General features: G+C 42.1%; 1 protein-coding gene across 4 annotated transcripts in view; it reads right to left on the minus strand.

Moving 5' to 3' along the window:
- Positions 1-18,088, minus strand: part of WARS2 (tryptophanyl tRNA synthetase 2, mitochondrial) — a 90,765-nt gene that overhangs the window by 34,750 nt on the left and 37,927 nt on the right. For 2 of the 4 annotated variants that reach the window (XM_062192065.1, XM_062192063.1), the window contains exon 2: positions 4,271-4,528. In XM_062192065.1, coding sequence (XP_062048049.1) covers positions 4,271-4,528 — 258 coding nt within the window. Of the gene's footprint in view, positions 1-4,270; positions 4,529-8,658; positions 8,857-18,088 lie in introns of all 4 variants that reach the window. The other 2 variants (XM_062192066.1, XM_062192064.1) reach the window with 2 other exon arrangements.

Here is an 18,088-nt window from a genome sequence, read left to right on the forward strand (position 1 = left end):
AGTAGAGTAGGATAGTGGTTAGGGCCTGGCATTATGACAGAGCGGGTGAAGCCTCCACCTGTGATACCAGCATCCCATACAGGCACTGACTTGAGTACTAGCTGCTCCACTTCCAATCCAGTTCCAGGCTAATGGCCTGGGAAAAGCAGTGGAAGAAGGTCTCTGCTGCCCAAGTGTGAGACCCGGATGAAGCTCCCAACTCCTGGCTTCAGCCTGCATCGGCCTCAGCCATTGTGGCCACCTGGGGAGTGAACCAGAGGATGGAAGATGGATCTCTGTGTCTCCCCTCTCTGTGTGACTCTGGCTTTCAAATAAATAAATAAAGGTTAAAAAAATAGTGGTTATCAGACACAGGTAGTGGGGAAAATGAAGAGATATTGATCAAGGGATACACAATTTCAGTCAGGTTGGAGGAAAAAGTTGAAGAGATTTATTGCACAACATGACTGGCGGGTGCTCTGGAGCAGCAGGTAAAGCTGCTGCCTGCAGTGCTGGCACACAATATGGGCACTGGTGCGAGTCCCAGCTGCTCCACTTCCAATCCAGCTCTCTGCTATGGCTTGAGAAAGCAGGAGGAGATGGCCCAAGTCCTTAGGCCTCTGCAGACACACGGGAGACCCAGAAGAAGCTCCAGGCTCCTGGCTTCGGATTGGCGCAACTCCAGCCATTGCGGCCGTCTGGGGAGTGAACCAGCGGATGGAAGACCTCTCTCTCTCTGCCTCTGCCTGTGTAAATCTGCCTTTCAAATAAATAAATAAATCTTTAAAAAATGACTATAGTTAATAATGGTATATTGTATACTTAAAAATCATGACACTTGAACATCACTAAAAGAGTACAGAAGATTTCAAGAGTTCTCACCATATTAAAAAAAAAAAGACAAGTATGTGAGGTAATGCATATGTTAACCATTTGACCATTCCATAGTGTCTATTTGTATATTTCAAAATATCATATTATATACCACATATACAATTTATTTACCAATTAAAAATAAGAAAAGGGCCAATTTTTGAAATTTGTATCACAAAACATAAATCATTGCTATGATGATGTTTTCATCTACTAGAGCATAGCAAATGTGGTGCTAAGTGTCTACAATCACAACAGTTTCTAGGAAACTAGGTTATTCAATTACACTTGTACTTGAAAATGGTTCTAAGAAGCCAAAGCCAATGCATACCTTCATGGTTTTAAGAGAAAGCATGAGGGGGCTGGCACTGTGGTGTAGCAGGTAAAGCCACTGCCTGTAGTGCTGGCATCCCATATGGGTGCCACTTGGAGTCCCAGCTGCTCCACTTCCAATCCAGCTCTCTGCTATAGCCTGGGAAAGCAGTAGAAGATGGCCCAAGTCCTTGGGCCCCTGCCCCTGAGCGGGAGACCCGGAAAAAGCTCCTGGCTCCTGGCTTTGGATCGGAATAGCTCCAGCCATTGCAGCCAATTGGGGAGTGAACCAGCAGATGGAAGACTCTCTCTCTCTGCCTCTCCTTCTCTTTCTGTGTAACTCTGACTTTCAAATAAATAAATCAATCTTTTAAAAAAGAGAGAGAGAAAGCATGAAGAGGATCTTTCCTTCATCATCCATGGGCAACCTGGGGCCTTATGGCCATTCTGAGGGAACTGGTGCTGGATGTCCTTCTTTGAGCATTCTGTGGACACTAGGCAAGCCTAGTTTTTACTTAACCAAATGAAAATGGTAATGGGAAACTATGGGGACATAAGTTCCTAGTCACTAAGTATCAGACCTAATGAGGTCATCAGGTCTCATTCAAAGGGAAGGGGAATTTTATTATCCTTCATATAAGATAGTCTTTACAAAGTCTCACGTATTGTTGAAGATTCTTCCACAACTGCTATTTTGAACAACAAACCACCATTTTTTAGGTCATTTTCTCCTTCTTCTTCTTTTTTCTTTTTAAAGATTTTATTGAGAGGCAGAGTTACAGACAGAGAGAAAAAGACAAGAGAAAAGTCGTCTATTCTCTGGTTCACTCTGCAAATGGCAGCAATGGCTGGAGCTGGGCCAACCTGAAGCCAGGAGCCAGGAGCTTCTTCTGAATCTTCCATATGGGTGCAGGGGCCCAAGCACTTGAACCATCTTCCACTGCTTTCCCAGGCTATAAGCAGAGAGATGGATCCGAAGTGGAACAACAGGGACTCAAACCAGCACAACAGGCAGAGGCTTAGCCTAAAATACCATAGCACTGGCCCTGGTCATGCTCTTCTTGTGGTTTATATTTTTCAACCCTGAAGTTGTCATGGGAAAATTACAAGAAGAAAATGTAATGTAATGTGAACTATTGAAAATGTCATACCTATAGAAGTCACTGACAAAAATCCTTTGCAAAACAAATAATTGATAGGTAATATTAAAATGTAATTATTCCTTGAGAAATGAACTCAAAGTACAATTATTGGATGTGGTTTTAAATAAACCTTTAATTTTAGACATCACTGAAGAAAGCAAGCCATACTTCATGGATATTAGGCATATTCACCTACAAGAAGTATGGAAATGGGTCCTTGTGACTGGGAATACAATTGTTATAAACAGTATAAAATAAGGACCACAAGTGAATTTGTAACCAAAACAGCTTAGATGTAATGAAAATGAATTGCTTTGCAAAATGCATTAGGAGAGTCAAAAAAAGTGGCTCTCTTGATGACCAACTCTGCAATGTGGGAGATGGATGTAGGGTCTGAATTAACACTGCTTCATGAGAAGGCACATTCCTTTCAGGAGAAGGTGAGAATCCTTTTGAAGGAGCACAACACAAGAAGTGAAAGATCTGGGAACAACCAGTGTGGCAAAGGCCATGCCTATTGCAGAAGGACCTGCTGGGGAAGGACCTACAGAGCAAGGACCTGTGAGATAAGGCTGGTGCATAATCAATGCCTCCAAGTCTTTGAAGAGCAGTCATGTGGAAGACAGAGTGGATTTACTGTGTATTTTCAGATAGCAATAGTTAAATGAATGGATGAAAATTATAGGGAGGCAGATGTTTGCTCAATAAAGCAAGGACTTTATCACAAACAAATCCATCCAACATTGAATTTGAAAAGTCATGTGTAAATATAGGCTTCCTATCAACTATAAGAAAGGAAGATGGGATAAATTGCCTTTAAAGTCCTTTTAATGCTAAGATTCTAGGATTTTATCAAATTATTTCCACATTGGCAACAAGACTGCATTTATTATTTTGAAGAGTTACACTCTTTTCATTTATCACATATTTTTAAACTGGTTGCTCTGTGCAAATCATCACATTAACTTCTGTGGGTAATAAAACGTACATAAAAAAGACAGGCAGAGGCTTATGACTGAAGAAGGTTATATATATGCAGACATGTTGACAAGGACCATAACATACATGACAAACCACTCTGGAGTTATGTATATGCATATATGTTGACATGCACCATAACACACATGACAACCACTTCTGGGATTAAGTATATGCATATACGTTGACATGCACCACAACATGAACGACAAACCACTCCTGGGGTTATGTATATGCATACATGTTGACATGCTCCATGACATGCATGACAAACCACTCCTGGGGTGGGGCTTTGTGCCAAGATTAAAGCAGACATGCAATGAGGCATGACTTGGTTAGAATTTTCATCTCCTCTGCTAAGATACCTCTTAATTGCCCTGTCTCAAGGCCAGGCTATCAGTTTGTCCAAGAATAAACTGACTCATCCATAGTGAAGATATGAGTCAGATATTTTGGCTTTGCTGTGAAGCCTTTCTTGGCTTGGACACAAGACACTGACACATTGTCTTCCAATTTCCCAATTTCTCAAGAGCTATCATACAAAGAATGAACAATAGGAATTATCCGATAGGCCTTCCAAAGTCAATACCCAGGAAAGCAATATTGGAATTTCTTAAAGTCACTGTTTGCTAAATTTTCTTCTTGATCACAAGATGAGTCAACCACATGAAATCATCAGTTTGAAGGCAATCCAACAAAGGAAAACAATTCAGGGTTAGCATTAATGAGAAGCAACATTTTTGGTGTGTGAAAGGCTATAAATTTACCCAGTATTGCAGAGAAAAAGTTGAAAAATACTATTGCAGCATAATGATAGTCAATGATAAGAATACAGGTAAAATATTCAATGGAAACAACCACATTTGATGAAGTAATCCTTGAACAATTCTTTTAAAATCATAAACAAAAGCTGTATGAATCATTCGATTTTCTCCTCAACTAATCTGAAAATGAAAGTTTCCTCAGTTCTAACTGGAGACACTGACCTGAGATTGCTGGAAAAGGATGCTTTTGTCTGGGTTTATGCCGCAGGCAAGAAGGGCAGCAGTCATATCCAGGATGCTCTGTCGGAGGATGGTTGGGTCCTGGGGGACTGTGATGGAGTGGAGGTCAACAATGCTATATAGCACAGAGCCATCCTCATCCTGCAGCCTCACCCAGTTCTCAATGGCTCCCAGGTAATTGCCCAGGTGTGGGATTCCTGTAGGCTGGATGCCAGAAAACACTCGCTTCATGCAGTCCTTCTGGAACAAAGAAAAACAAGCATATTTTGCCACAACTCTTTGGTCTACTTTACCATAGTTATGATAGTTGGTCCTGTTTTTGTACACTGCAATTCAACAGAGCATCATCATCATCATTATCATGCATTTATTTTGTACCTACTCTGTACAAATCACCATGCTAGGTGCTATTAGGGGTAGAAAATAAAATGTGGGCTTTTTTGTTGTTCTGTTTATTGGCACTCAAAAGCTTACAAACATATTGCTACACATGAAAAGGTCTCCAACTCCTCAGAAAATGCATTACAGGAGATACATGGTAGCAACATGGTCAAGACCAGACTGGAAAGGCAAATAGGGCACAGGCAGAAGGTCCCAAAAGGAAAAGACAACTGTGTTTCCAGCAGTCAAGAAGAAAGGCTACAGTCACAGGGTCAAAACTCACTGGAGATAAAAGAGGCAGTTAAGGGTTATTTTGCAACCAAGGAAGTGAAGCCACAGGATTAGGGATAAAGGCTACTGCTATTTATTTAAGTTTTTTTTTTTTTTAAATAATTGCTGATATTATAATTTAGTGGGCAAAATCCTGGGCTAGGAAATAGGAAACATTCTATTTCTAATATACTCCTTGACAGTTGACATTTTTGTGCTTCTGTTTCCTCTCACTTTGGACAAAACATATTTGGTTTTTTATTTCTCCAAAAGAAGTTTTCAATTTTAACTTTTTATAAAAAGTTTTGTCATATTCTTCTTTTTATCTGTATTTTGAAGTTTTAATAGGAAAATCAGAAGGAAAAAAAGGTAATACAGGGCACAAAAATTCTGTTCTCCCCTGAATTAATTTATATTTTACCGTGAAAAATAAAAAATAGGTATGTATCAGTAAATGTGCTGTAATGCATAGTTCCAGAAAAATAAAATGCATTGTTATCACTTTTAACCATGATCAGCATAAAAGATGAGCAATGCCATAATTTATAGCAACTGTGGTCAGTGTTTAATCCTTACTCAATCCATACCTATAATGGAAAGTGTATTAGTACCTCCAATCTACAGATGAGAACACTGAGGATCACACAGCTCCTAAGTGGGGCAGATGGGATTTCAGGCTTTCTCCACTAGGTTCTATGTGTTGCTTAGCCATAGTATATTAAGACTTTATTATATTCCTCATATTAATTTTGCAAACTTCCTGTAGGTTTGAAATGTGCAAATTAAGTTACAGGGGAAAATTACCATTCCTGTATGTGTATCTTTGTGTATGAGTATTATATGCCAACTCTCTAGTGCACATGCCTAGGAGCAGAGTTGCTGTCATAAGGTACGGAAATGTATGTTAACTCTGTTACAATCTAGCGAACTATTCCTAAGTAGGTACAATGTACACTTTGTACCATCAGCTCCTGTTACTGCACAGCCTCTTCAACACATAACATTGCCAATCTTTATTGTTATCTAATCTGCTGGAAATGAGGTGTAATCTCATTATGGTCTAATTTTATCTCTGATTATTAAAGAAGTTGATAACTCTTTTATGCTCGAGGGTATTTTTAATTCCTGTTCTCTAAAGAGCCTATTAAAGTCATGCTGTCTGATATCTTTGATATCTTTCTAAATCTTTTTTGATTTAGAAGTTTGTATACTAATAATTTGTCAATCACTTGTGGAGGAGGTATTTTCTCATTCTGTGGCTATTTTTCTTCTTTTATATTATCCTTTGATGAAGAGAGACTCTTAAATTCATCAAATGTGTAACTTTTGACTACAGATATATCATAGAAGAAATCTTCCAATACCCTGAGGTCATGAAAACATGAGTATTTAGACACGTATACATATATATACATATATAAAGTGTGTGTGTGTGCCTTAAATTTGTGTTTTACATTTAGATCTTTATCCATTTGGAGATTGTTTTGCATATGGTGTGGGGTAGGCATCTGATTTTTTTTCTCCTTATATGATATCTGATTCATACAGCATCATTTCTTGAAAAGACTGCCTTTTCCCACTACTCTGAAATGCCATCTGTCATAAACCAAGGATCCTTATATGAAGAATCTGCCCAGGGCTGGTCTTTCTGTCCCATTAGTCTATGTGTCTATATTTATCAAATCACTCTTTAATAAGTACTGAAACCTGATGAAGTGAGTCTTTCCTTTTTTTTTTTTATTTATTTATTTATTTTTTAAATCAAGAGTATTCCAGCCATCCTTGGCCCTTTGTACTTTCCAATACATCTTCAGAAGCATCTTATCTGATCCCAAGAGGAAAAAAAAAAATCTGTTGTGGTTTTGACCAGGATTACATTAAATGTATAGATAGCTTTGGATGGAAACAATATCTTTACAATATTGAATCCTGCAGTCCAGGAAATGGTGAACCATGTTACCCCTACACTAGCACCTGGGAGTCAATCTACCTGAGATAGGTGAATGCCAAGAGTATTTAAATTCTCCCCTTCCCATTCCCCCCAAACTCCAAATCCTACAAATGCAGTCTAGTTTCCTTTCTATTCCTCAGATGGCATCCCTCAAATAGGATGCCTCTTCATAGCTCCATGGTCCAAGTCTTCAAGGAGGGGCCTCAAAGACCTATGGTTCTGACAGTATGAAAAGTATCTTTTATGTAACTCAAAATAAATATAATCCACACATACACACATACAGTCTCAAAATTACTAACTGCAAAATCAGAATTAAGAAACAGTATTTTTACAACAGTTTCTAATTGAGAATTCAGCCCAGAGGTGGGGAGGGGATGAAGGGGGAGGGGGGAGAGAGAGAGAGAGAGAGAGAGAGAGAACTGAGTGAATACATATGAGTGAGCTTTCCCCGGTATCAAGGGACCTTAACCATCTCTGGGTTCCTGATATGGGAATAAGCAAAGGAGTTTTCAGTGTAGTAAAAAATGATTAATGGTCTTTAGGGTTGATTGATGAAGAGAGAAAGCAAAGCAGAAAAACAAACTCTGAACTTAATAAATAGAAAGGAGAAAAAAACCATCCAGAAATACTTGACCTAGGAAGAAGAGAGACTGTTTATGGTAATATAAAGGGTTATGAAGACCAGCAATATTAAGCTGAAAAAAAGAATATGAATATTTCCATATAAATTCCTCCATGGTCAAACTAAGAAATTATTCCCCAAGAGAAATGGAGAAAACAAATTCTTGAGAAAACTAAAAGAGAAAAGCACTACAAGAGAGACTGTGGGAAAAAGGAGCTGTGACCAGTGGGAATGGGCTAGACATGATCTAATACATCTTTTCCATTCTCTGGTTTCTGGGACTCTACACACCAGTGCAGAAGGAATGATTTTATCAAGAAATAAGAGCAACAAGAACTGTTTCATTCAATTTTCAAGGAGCTATTGAAAAAATACAGTTTCTAAATGGGAATTGGATCCCTGGTCTTAAAAAATATACAGAGAGTGTCCTGCTCTTCAGCGGTGAGTTTATGTTCCTGTCTGTTCCCCCTGCAGGAGTCAGCAGGCAGCCTCACAGCATGGCAGGGGACATACTCCTGGCACCATGAAATCACAGGGTTGGAATGCAGAGTTGGGGTGGTGGGAGGTTGGGGGTTCTGTGTTCAAAAGCACTAGAGTAGGAAAGAATGAAAATGAAAGGAGCACAGGCTTCCCAGTGGACAGCAGGCAAACCACAAAGAAAACAGCTTCAAGACTAACCCACAGGCATTGCCTCAAGGGAAGGCTGGAGCATCCGCCCACAGTCCCATCCCAGTGCGTGGAGGACAGAAAAGGAGCTCGTTACCCAGAGGTCTGTACTGTCATTTCAGGCATATGCTCCCAACAAATGCCCTTTCTGTCCACACTGGCTCATTTTACAGCAGACCCAGCACTGCCACTGGGCAGCTCTAGGCCTGGGATTCGATATATAACAAAAGAGAAGGTGGGTGTTGGGATCTAATGTGGCACACACTTGCCAATTGACAGAGCTAAGACTACTTCTGTTGTAAGGTACTGAGCGTAACCAAAATTTATAATTTTCTGAATTTTAATTACTGGGCTCAAAAGAAATTGAAAAATTTCAAATGTAATTATGGCAAAAAGGCAATTTTTTTGTGATTGCCCAAAGGAAGCTTCTGTCTTTGACATCAAGTGGATAAGACATATCAGAAGAAGGCCGCTTACCAGCTTTCAAACACTGTCAACCTCAGTATCATGGTGGGAAACAAACGTTTTAACTCTTCTTACATGGTCCTGCTTGTGCCCAGATGTCACATCAATTGTTCATTCATCACCTTCGTTTTCATAACAGTCACGAGGTAAACCCAGGACTCAGCTGAACAACCTTTATGTCTTACCAGAATAGCATTTCAATCACAGATTCTAATTAAAAAAAAAAAAAAAGTAATCAATAACAATACCTGCTAGTCAGGCTGGACATTTCTTTTTTCCTTTCTTTCTTTCTTTCTTTTTTTTTTTTTTGACAGGCAGAGTGGACAGTGAGAGAGAGACAGAGAGAAAGGTCTTCCTTTGCCACTGGTTCACCCTCCAATGGCAGCTGCAGCCGGCGCGCTGTTGCCGGCGCACCGCGCTGATCCGAAGGCAGAAGCCAGGTGCTTCTCCTGGTCTCCCATGGGGTGCAGGGCCCAAGCACTTGGGCCATCCTCCACTGCACTCCCGGGCCACAGCAGAGAGCTGGCCTGGAAGAGGGGCAACCGGGACAGAATCCGGCACCCCGACTGGGACTAGAACCTGGTGTGCCGGCGCCACAAGGTGGAGGATTAGCCTATTGAGCCACGGCGCTGGCCCTGGACATTTCTTTCTATAAGTCTGCTGATTATTCTAATTGTGTATAAATTCAGGCTATCATTGGACCTCTCCCTCCATAGCTCTTTGCTAGTGTTGCTCAAGTCTGTCATTTACATTGTACCCAGGGCTGTTTCAACCCTTTCATGACAGTATCTCTGTATTAACGATTTAAAAGTTACCAGGGAGGAGACTGGGCACAGAAAAACAGCACCATCGCCCTGCCTGAAGGAGCCTCCTCCAGGGCTCGGCTTTGGCCTCAGCTCAGCTGTGTTCTGCCGTAGTCAGCGCTTTCCTCCAGGAAGCTTGGACAGCCCTGGTCCGCGGAGAAACGCTCACTCAGCACCAAGAAAAATGGGTTCATTGCTGTTTAGAAATGAAACCAGATGCTCAGACATGGGAATCAGTATAGTAAATATTAATTCAGCATAAAGGAAAGCAGGTCTTATATCACCCCCAAATGAGAAACAATATGCAGGTCAACAATGAAAACTGAAAAAAAATATTTTTAAAAAGAAGGAGTAAAGGAGGGACAAACCCATTACATTGTGATTAGCACTTAATATATGTTGTTAGCCCAGTGAAAGAGTTTAAAGGTAGTAAATGTGATTTTAAAAATCTTTTCTACAAGATGGGCCCCTGCACCCGCATGGGAGACCTGGAAGCTTGGGATCGGCACAGCTCTGGCCGTTGCAGCCAGTTGGGGAGTGAACTAGCATCCGGATGGAAGACCTCTCTCTCTCTCTCTCTCTCTCTCTCTGCCTCTCCTCTGTGTAACTCTTTCAAATAAATAAATAAATCTTTAACAACAAAAAATCTTTTCTACAGCTAATCTAAGTCACTTCCAAATTTTTAGAGCTGTGTAGCCATCTTCCCTCCCCGTACTGTGCTACCCTTCCATCACATTCAGGAATGCTGTGGCAGATGCGTTTCCTTCTTGTGATGAAACATAGCCATCAGAAACATCCCCTGCGCCTTTCACCTGTCTCATCTCACTCAGTGGAGGCAGGAATCACTGCCCTCACAGACCAGGGAAGGGCAGCGCCAGGGTAAACCAGGGAAGTCAGATCTGGATCTAAGTTCCTGACACTGAACTCCAAGCTCTGTGCTCCTTCCAGCACCTGGGGCTGCTTCTAGTTCAGAACGTCTTTCCTTCCAGACAGGCTGGCAGCACCCCAACTACTACCCCAACACACCTCCCCGCCGCCCCAGCACCCTCTCCAAAGTGGGAGTACACCAAGGAGATGTTTATCAGAAGGCCACGGGCATACAGCTAGTGGTCCAGCTGGGAGCAGAATCCAGAACTCCAGCCCGACAGACTGAACAACATTCTTCCATTCTTCCCCTGGTTTTCTTCTGTTTGAATGCGTATCCCTTCCAACATCTGTGCTGCAACTTATTCCGTGTGGTGGGAGAATGAAGAAGTGGGGCTTTTTTTTTTTTTTCTTTAAAGTGATTAAGTCATGCTCAATCTCTTTTGTCCTCAGTCTCCCCTCTGTGTTAGGCCGGCTTTCCTCCTCTCTGAGTGATGTGGCAACAAGATGCTCTCTTGGAAGCAGAGAGCAGCCCTTACCAGGCACCACTGCTGAATCCTTGGTCTTGGACTTCCCAGCCTTGGGAAAGGGATGTCTGTCTGTTCCTTATAACTTACCCAGTCTGGGCTATGGCATTACAGCCACTCAAATGGAATGTACCACCAGGTTTGTTCAGTTACAAGACTCTCTTCTCCTGTAGCTATTCCTTTTGTATTTAAACATCTCTTGGAGCTGTTTTCTTCAGATTTTTATCACCCTGTCAAACAGCACCTTAGTATCTTCCCATTAGGCAGAGATGGGCAAATACAAAGTCATGGCACTTTGGTCCATCGTTACTTCAGAGCAGCCCAGCCACATTTAAGAACAAAAGTTCTATGTAAGCACAGAATAAACTGGAGAGTCCCTTTAGCTTTTATTAGAAAATTAATGAAATTAAAATGATATATTACCTGGTCATGATATAAATAACAATAACATGACAGGTAGTATAAAATATGCTTAATTCCTATTAATACTGCTTTATAAATCCAATCAACAGGTATCATATTTTTACCACAAATGTCCTACCACTGCATAATTTATTTTTATATTGAATGGAACAATAACTACAGGCAAGAGCTCATGAAGTACTACAATGTTTAAAATACGAGGAATGATCTGAAAAGCTTAAAATAAATAAAGGACTGGTTTTTCTTTTTTTTTTTTAAAGATTTATTTTATTTATTTGAAAGATAGAGTTACAGAGAGAGGTAGAGACAGAGAGAGAGGTCTTCCATCCGCTGGTTTACTCCCCAAATGGCCGCAACGGCCAGAGCTACGCGGATCCAAAGCCAGGAGCCAGGAGCTTCTTTCAGGTCTCACATGAGGGGGCAGGGGCCCAAGCCCTTGGGCCATTTTCCACTGCTTTCCCAGGCCATAGCAGAGAGCTGGATTGGAAGTGAGGCAGCTGGGATGCGAACAAGTGCCCACATAAGATACTGGCATTGCAGTGGGTGGCTTAACCTGTTGCACCACAGTGTCAGCCCCTGAAATGCAATATCTTACTAGATGTGCCCAATACATAGAACAGCCCAAAAAAGGCTTAGCTGGATAATGGGAGGGTCAGTGGGAGAGCCCAGCAGAGATTCCTGTCTGGTCTTTTAGTCTCACCTTAGCCAACATAAGAAGGGGACTATACAGAGCATGTTCGAAAACCACTCGATTTGAGACATTTTCAAAACATTAGTATTCTGGCTGGTGCTGCGGCTCGATAGGCTAATCCTCCGCCTATGGCACTGGCACACTGGGTTCTAGTCCCGGTCAGGGAGCCAGAGTCTGTCCCAGTCACTCCTCTTCCTGTCCAGCTCTCTGCTGTGGCCTAGGAGTGCAGTGGAGGATGGCCCAGGTCCTCGGGCCCTGCACCTGCATGGGAGACCAGGAGAAGCACCCGGCTCCTGGCTTCGGATCAGGGTGGTGCGCCGGCAGCGCGCCAGCCACAGCGGCCACTGGGGGGTGAACGGAAAAGGAAGACTTTTCTCTCTGTCTCTCTCTCTTACTGTCCACTCTGCCTGTCAAAAAAAAAAAAAAATTAGTATTCTGTTGAAAATGAAACCTAACTTCTTCAGGGTCATAAGAAATATACAGCAGCATCAAGTTCTTAGAAAAGAGCCTGGGATAAAGTGTAAATCCCACATATACTGACTTAGCATAGCTCCTCTCATTTTTCCACTGGGATGGGGCTCAGACTTGGTGGGGCAGGTCATGCCCTTCGATCACACGATGTGGGGAGCTCATCAAATGACTGGCTCCTGTGCGGCTCATCTCCTCTGTGTTTACTGGTCCCTAATCCTAGAAGGTCTTGTACCCCTTTTCTGCCTGGGAAACTCCCCTAAGTCCTAACCCCCTACCAGTCTCTCCCTGATTCTTCAACACACTCCTCCCCCCTCCCCCTTCAGTCTCTCTCTATGCATAACAGATCCGTCCGTCATCAGTTTTTCATTACTGCACATATCATAAAGGCACATGGGAAATATTTTCTTATTTGCTGAGTAAATATTTTCCCACCTAGTGTATGAGCTCTTCTAGGGAAGGGGTTGTCTGTCTCATCTTTATATTCTCAGCAAATAGTATGGCGCTGGGGACACTGTAGGCACTGAATAACTGTTAACTGGATGCATGACAAAGCACTTTGGCTCCAAACATAAAGGGCACTGTTAATCATAAACAAAATGAACCCAATGTTCCAATTATAGGCACTTGCTAAACAAGTTATGTTCTAAGAGTTTGCTTGAAAATTGGCTTTCCGAAATTCAGAAACCCAATTATTTAATGGTGCTTAAGATCCTGGGGCACAGCACATCAAAGCTTCTTAGAGTCCACAATATTCCTGAAAACTAATTTTAACAATGTGATCTCAGCTGTATGTAAACACATTCATAAAATTATTTACATGGGAAACTGAAATTCAAGTTCCATTTCGGCACTCTGGAAAACTTTCCAGTGGTGGCTCTGATTCTGAAGTAGCAGGGATTTAGGGGAAATAATCTGTATAAAGAGCATGTTTTATCTGCACATAAATTTTTTAAAAAAGATGTATTTATTTATTTATTTGAAAGTCACAGGGAGACAGAGGAGAGACAGAGAGATCTTCCATTCGCTGGTTCATGCCCCAGATTGCCTCAATGGCCAGGACTGGGTGAAGTCAGGAGCCAGGAGCTTCATCCAGGTCTCCCACATGGGCCATCTTCTGCTGCTTTTCCCAGTCCATTAGCAGCGAACTGGATCAGAAGTGGAGCAGCAGGGACATGAACCAGCGCCTATATGGGACACCAGCATTGGAGGCGACAGCTTAACCTGCTATGCCACAATGCTGGCCCCAAGTAAAATTTTTTTTTTAAATTAGATTGAATGATGACTTGGCAGTGGGCAACATGCTGAAGCCTCCTCCAGCATTGATTTCCTTTGCTAACAGTGGTATATTGAGTGTGGACTACCTGAGGCAGCGGCCATGGCCACCGCTAGTGAAAGAGAGCAGAAGGTGGGAGGAAGGGATTGCAGCAGAGATTCTCAGAGTATGTTCTGTTCCACCTGCATCACCATAAAGTGAGAGCTGGTTAGGAATGCAAATTTTGGGGTCCCAACCACTACCCACAAAATCAGGAATTCCAAGGGTGGGGTTTATCCCAAAAGAGATGATAGAAGTTATGAAATCTATGCTGTAATAATCCTTCCAGATGATTCTGATGCATGCTAAACTATGAGAGGGGCTTTTGGGCACCAGTAATGAAATTCACTTCAACCAGGGTAAAGTCACCATCAGTGAAGCGGGCATCTCATTTGGGCACTGGTTCACGTCCTGGATGCTCCACTTCCCATTTAGTTCATTGCTAATGGCCTGGGAAAAGCAGCAAAAGGTAGCCCAAGAGTTTGGACCCTTTCCACCCACATGAGAGACCTGGATGGAGCTCCTGGTTTCTGGCTTTGGCATGTCCCTGCCCTGGACATTGTGGCCATTTGGGGAATGCATCAGTGGATGGAAGATTCTCTTCCTCAGTCTCACCCTCTCTCTCTGTAACTCTGACTTTTAAATAAAAATAAATAAATATATCTTAAAAACAGAAATTAACTTCAACTGCATAGAATGAGGTACTAATGGAAACACTACGAATGACAGAGAGCAGCTGACTTCTAAGTAAACAGTTCTCAATCTCGGCTGCATAGTAGTCACCTGAGAGTCTTAAAAAATACAGATGCCTGGGTTCCAACCCAAGAGATTCTGACTTAATCAGTTTGGGATTTGGCATGGGCATTGGGATTTTTTTTTTTAAAGCTCCCCAAGTGATTCTAATGTGAGGCCAAGATTGAGAAACTACTATAACAAGCCAACTACTATATAATTATTCTCCAAAGCTGCCAACCTGCTAGGAAACACAGGAACACACATGCATACACATATGAAAACTGCAAAAATGTGAAGAGTAAGTTCACTCGCTCATACTTTACATTTTCAGGTAACAAGATCCCTGATACAATTCTTTATGAAGGTATTGTCAGAGGCCCCTTTGGCTTCAGGAAATTTGGATAGCACATTTGGCAGCCGTGAAGGGCAGGAGATCATATCCAGTTCCACAAATCCTTATGCTCAGGGATTCAGAAAGCATTTGGGACCTGTATTTCACCAAGATAGTATTCCCACTAAGAGAATTTTAACATCAGAACTGTGATAGTTGGAGGACAAAATTATCTCTGCCTAGAATCTTTTCTATACATCTCCTGGCCTGGCAAACTCCCTAACTTCTTCTGATCTCCTCTCCCATCAGAGTCTGGATTTAACACTGAAGCAGCTATAGTTGGACCTCATGGTTGGTGTAGATGGTTGAAGAAAACCTGGCCTAAAAGGTAGCTCTGTCCAAGTGAAGCTGAGATGTCAGAAAGTGTTACACACAATGTAGGAAATAATTCCATGACTATCCCATACGTTCTAATCCTCTGAGAGACAGCATGGATTTCTTATGAGGTACCAACACTACACACAGAGAAAAATATTTCTAAAGTTATTTTCCTGGCATATAGGTAGTTCACCAAAAAAGGGATCTCTGGCTGTCCCAATCTCTATGAGGTGAAGCAATTCTCTATTTCCAGACAACCGTGGCTCCCTTTCTCATCACCCAACCTGTAGGCTGGTACAGTCCTCAGGGCTGTCCCAAGCACATCCACATTCAGACATTTCTGTCAACTCAGATTGTTAACTCAACTTTAGACTAAGTTCTAGAAATGCCAAACAGTGAAATACAGCTATGACAACTAGTTTGGCCATGGTTAAGCAGCAGGATCTAGTGGCAGATTGCCCAGATTCAAGTCCCTCTTCTATGACTTGTGTGGCCTTGACCATCTACAGAACAGGAATAACAACAGTATTAAGGCCTGGGACAGTTAGGAGGATGGCAATGAGCTTATCAACAGAAAGTGCTCAGGGCCTGACATGCAACCAGCAGTCCATAAGTTTAACTGACCATCTAAGGAGGTTGAAATCTCAAATGTTTTGACTCAACCATACAATGTGTGGAAACATGTCCTACGGAAACACTCAAACAAGCATAGAAGGATACATGATGCTCCCACATGATTATTTAATTATAAAAGGACTACAAGTAATCAAGTATTTTAGTAGAGGAAATATTAAATAAATCCCTTTTTTTTTTCCCTATAATGCAATGCTATGGAACAGGTAAGAATGTAGGGACCATAAGTCCTGAAAGGCAATACACAGTAGGGGTGAGGAGCCTGAGTTGAGAGTCAGTACACGCGAGTCCAACGCCAGCTGTGTTGTGCACTCTCTGTATTTGCTTGGGCAAATCATAGAACCTCCTCGCCCATAAATTAGTAAGGATAACAGTACCCTCCAAAGGCCCAAGAATGGTGGTTTTACATAAACATTTGTCAAACGGGTAAATGCTGACAAGGAAGGCAGGACGCACACCCAGGGAATGGGAGTGATGATTTGCTTTTTGACACTTTCATAGTGTTTAACCGGTCTTTTTAAGGGTATGAACACTTTCTATCACCAAATTTTAAACACTGGCCTACCTTTTCTGCATAGGGCTTGATTAGATGAACTGACCTGTAAGAGTGTCATGCTGCCAGGAACATCAGTAATTACCTTTTTACATAATAGGAAAAAATATATATAAATAAAGTGATCTACAAAGCTTACTCATGAAGTTATTTGCAAAACATGACAACGTAAACAGTATGGTATAATTTTAAAAATTATAAAACATGGTATAAGTTCTAGGGATCAGAGAGTGTCAGGTTCCAACCCCCTCTGTGCCTTTTACAAATCATTTCACCTCTTTGAACCACAGTTTTGTTATTGAACAATAAGGCTCATGATAATAATATCTAACATTTCTTGACTATTTACTATGTGGGAAAGACTTTAGAAGAGCTACAGACAGATTACCTCATTTAATCCTTGAAAAAGTTCTGAGGTGAGTAGAACCATCATCATTGTTTTACAGAAGAGGAAAATGAGGCACAGAGAAGTTAAGTAAATGGCGCAAAGCTAGTGAACAGTGGAGACAGGACGGGAACCTAGGTAGATTCACTTCAGTCTTTGGAAGGAGATGATGAAAAAATAGCAAGGCAATCAATAAATTATTTGCTTTTATCACCCTGGTCCATTAAGTGATGCTACCTCCTAGACTGTATGACTTAATAGCTTATTGAATTTTATGCTATAATAAACTTTGTAGGGGATGTGTGGCTCTCTCCCTTACACTGCTCACACTAAAGATAACTGCTTGATGTACTTGTTTGCATCGAGAAGTGGTGGCCCGTACCAGGGCAGGTGACAAGGACAGTAGTTCTTATTCATCTGGGCAGCAGCTTCAGTGCTAATTCTAAACACAGGTGGTGAGAGAGACAGCCAACAGGAAGGGGAAGGAATCGTTGCTGACATGTACAGCAGGGAAGATTGATGGTTTCCCTCTCTCTTTTTCCCCAGTGCATCGGCCTGGGGGCAGAGACATAGGCGCTGCTGTGCTGGGGACAGTAAAATACACAGCACAGTGTCTGCTTTGCTGCAACGCTGATTAATGAGACCAAAATGACACGGAAAACAGGCAGCACTTCGGACAGAAAATTCACAGGCATTTCTTTCTTTAGTGATTTCAACAAAAGCGGTTCCCATAAACTACCAGGTTTGAACTGGAATACCCTGTGGTTAGCGCAATGCAGGGGTATAGCTGGTGCAACGCATGGCACAAAGGGTCAGAGTGTGAGTGGAGACTGAAATGAAGTAGAGTCACCACCAGCTGGGTGCAGTCCCATCATGAATTCCTTCTCTTTATCTGATTGGCCAAAAAGCTTCTGTATTTTCAATCCTGGCTAATGACACACCTATCCAGCCAGTTTTTGGATTTTTTTTTTTTTTTTTTTTTTTTTTTTTTTTTTTTTTTATAGCAGACAGGTAGAGTTAGACAGTGAGAGGGAGCGACAGAGAGAAAGGTCTTCCTTCCATTGGTTCATCCCCCAAATGGCTGCCACGGCTGGCGTGCCTCACAGATCAGAAGCCAGGAGCCAGGTGCTTCCTCCTGGTCTCCCATGCGGGTGCAGGGCCCAAGCACTTGGGCCATCCTCCACCGCACCCCTGGGCCATAGCAGAGAGCTGGACTGGAAGAGAAGCTACTGGGACAGAATCTGGTGCCCCGACCAGGACTAGAACCCAGGGGTGCCGGCGCCGCAGGTGGAGGATTAGCCTAGTGAGCTGCGGCACTGGCCCAGTTTTTGGATCT

Source organism: Lepus europaeus, chromosome 5 (assembly GCF_033115175.1).
Source record: "Lepus europaeus isolate LE1 chromosome 5, mLepTim1.pri, whole genome shotgun sequence".
Classification (NCBI taxonomy): Eukaryota; Metazoa; Chordata; class Mammalia; order Lagomorpha; family Leporidae; genus Lepus; species Lepus europaeus.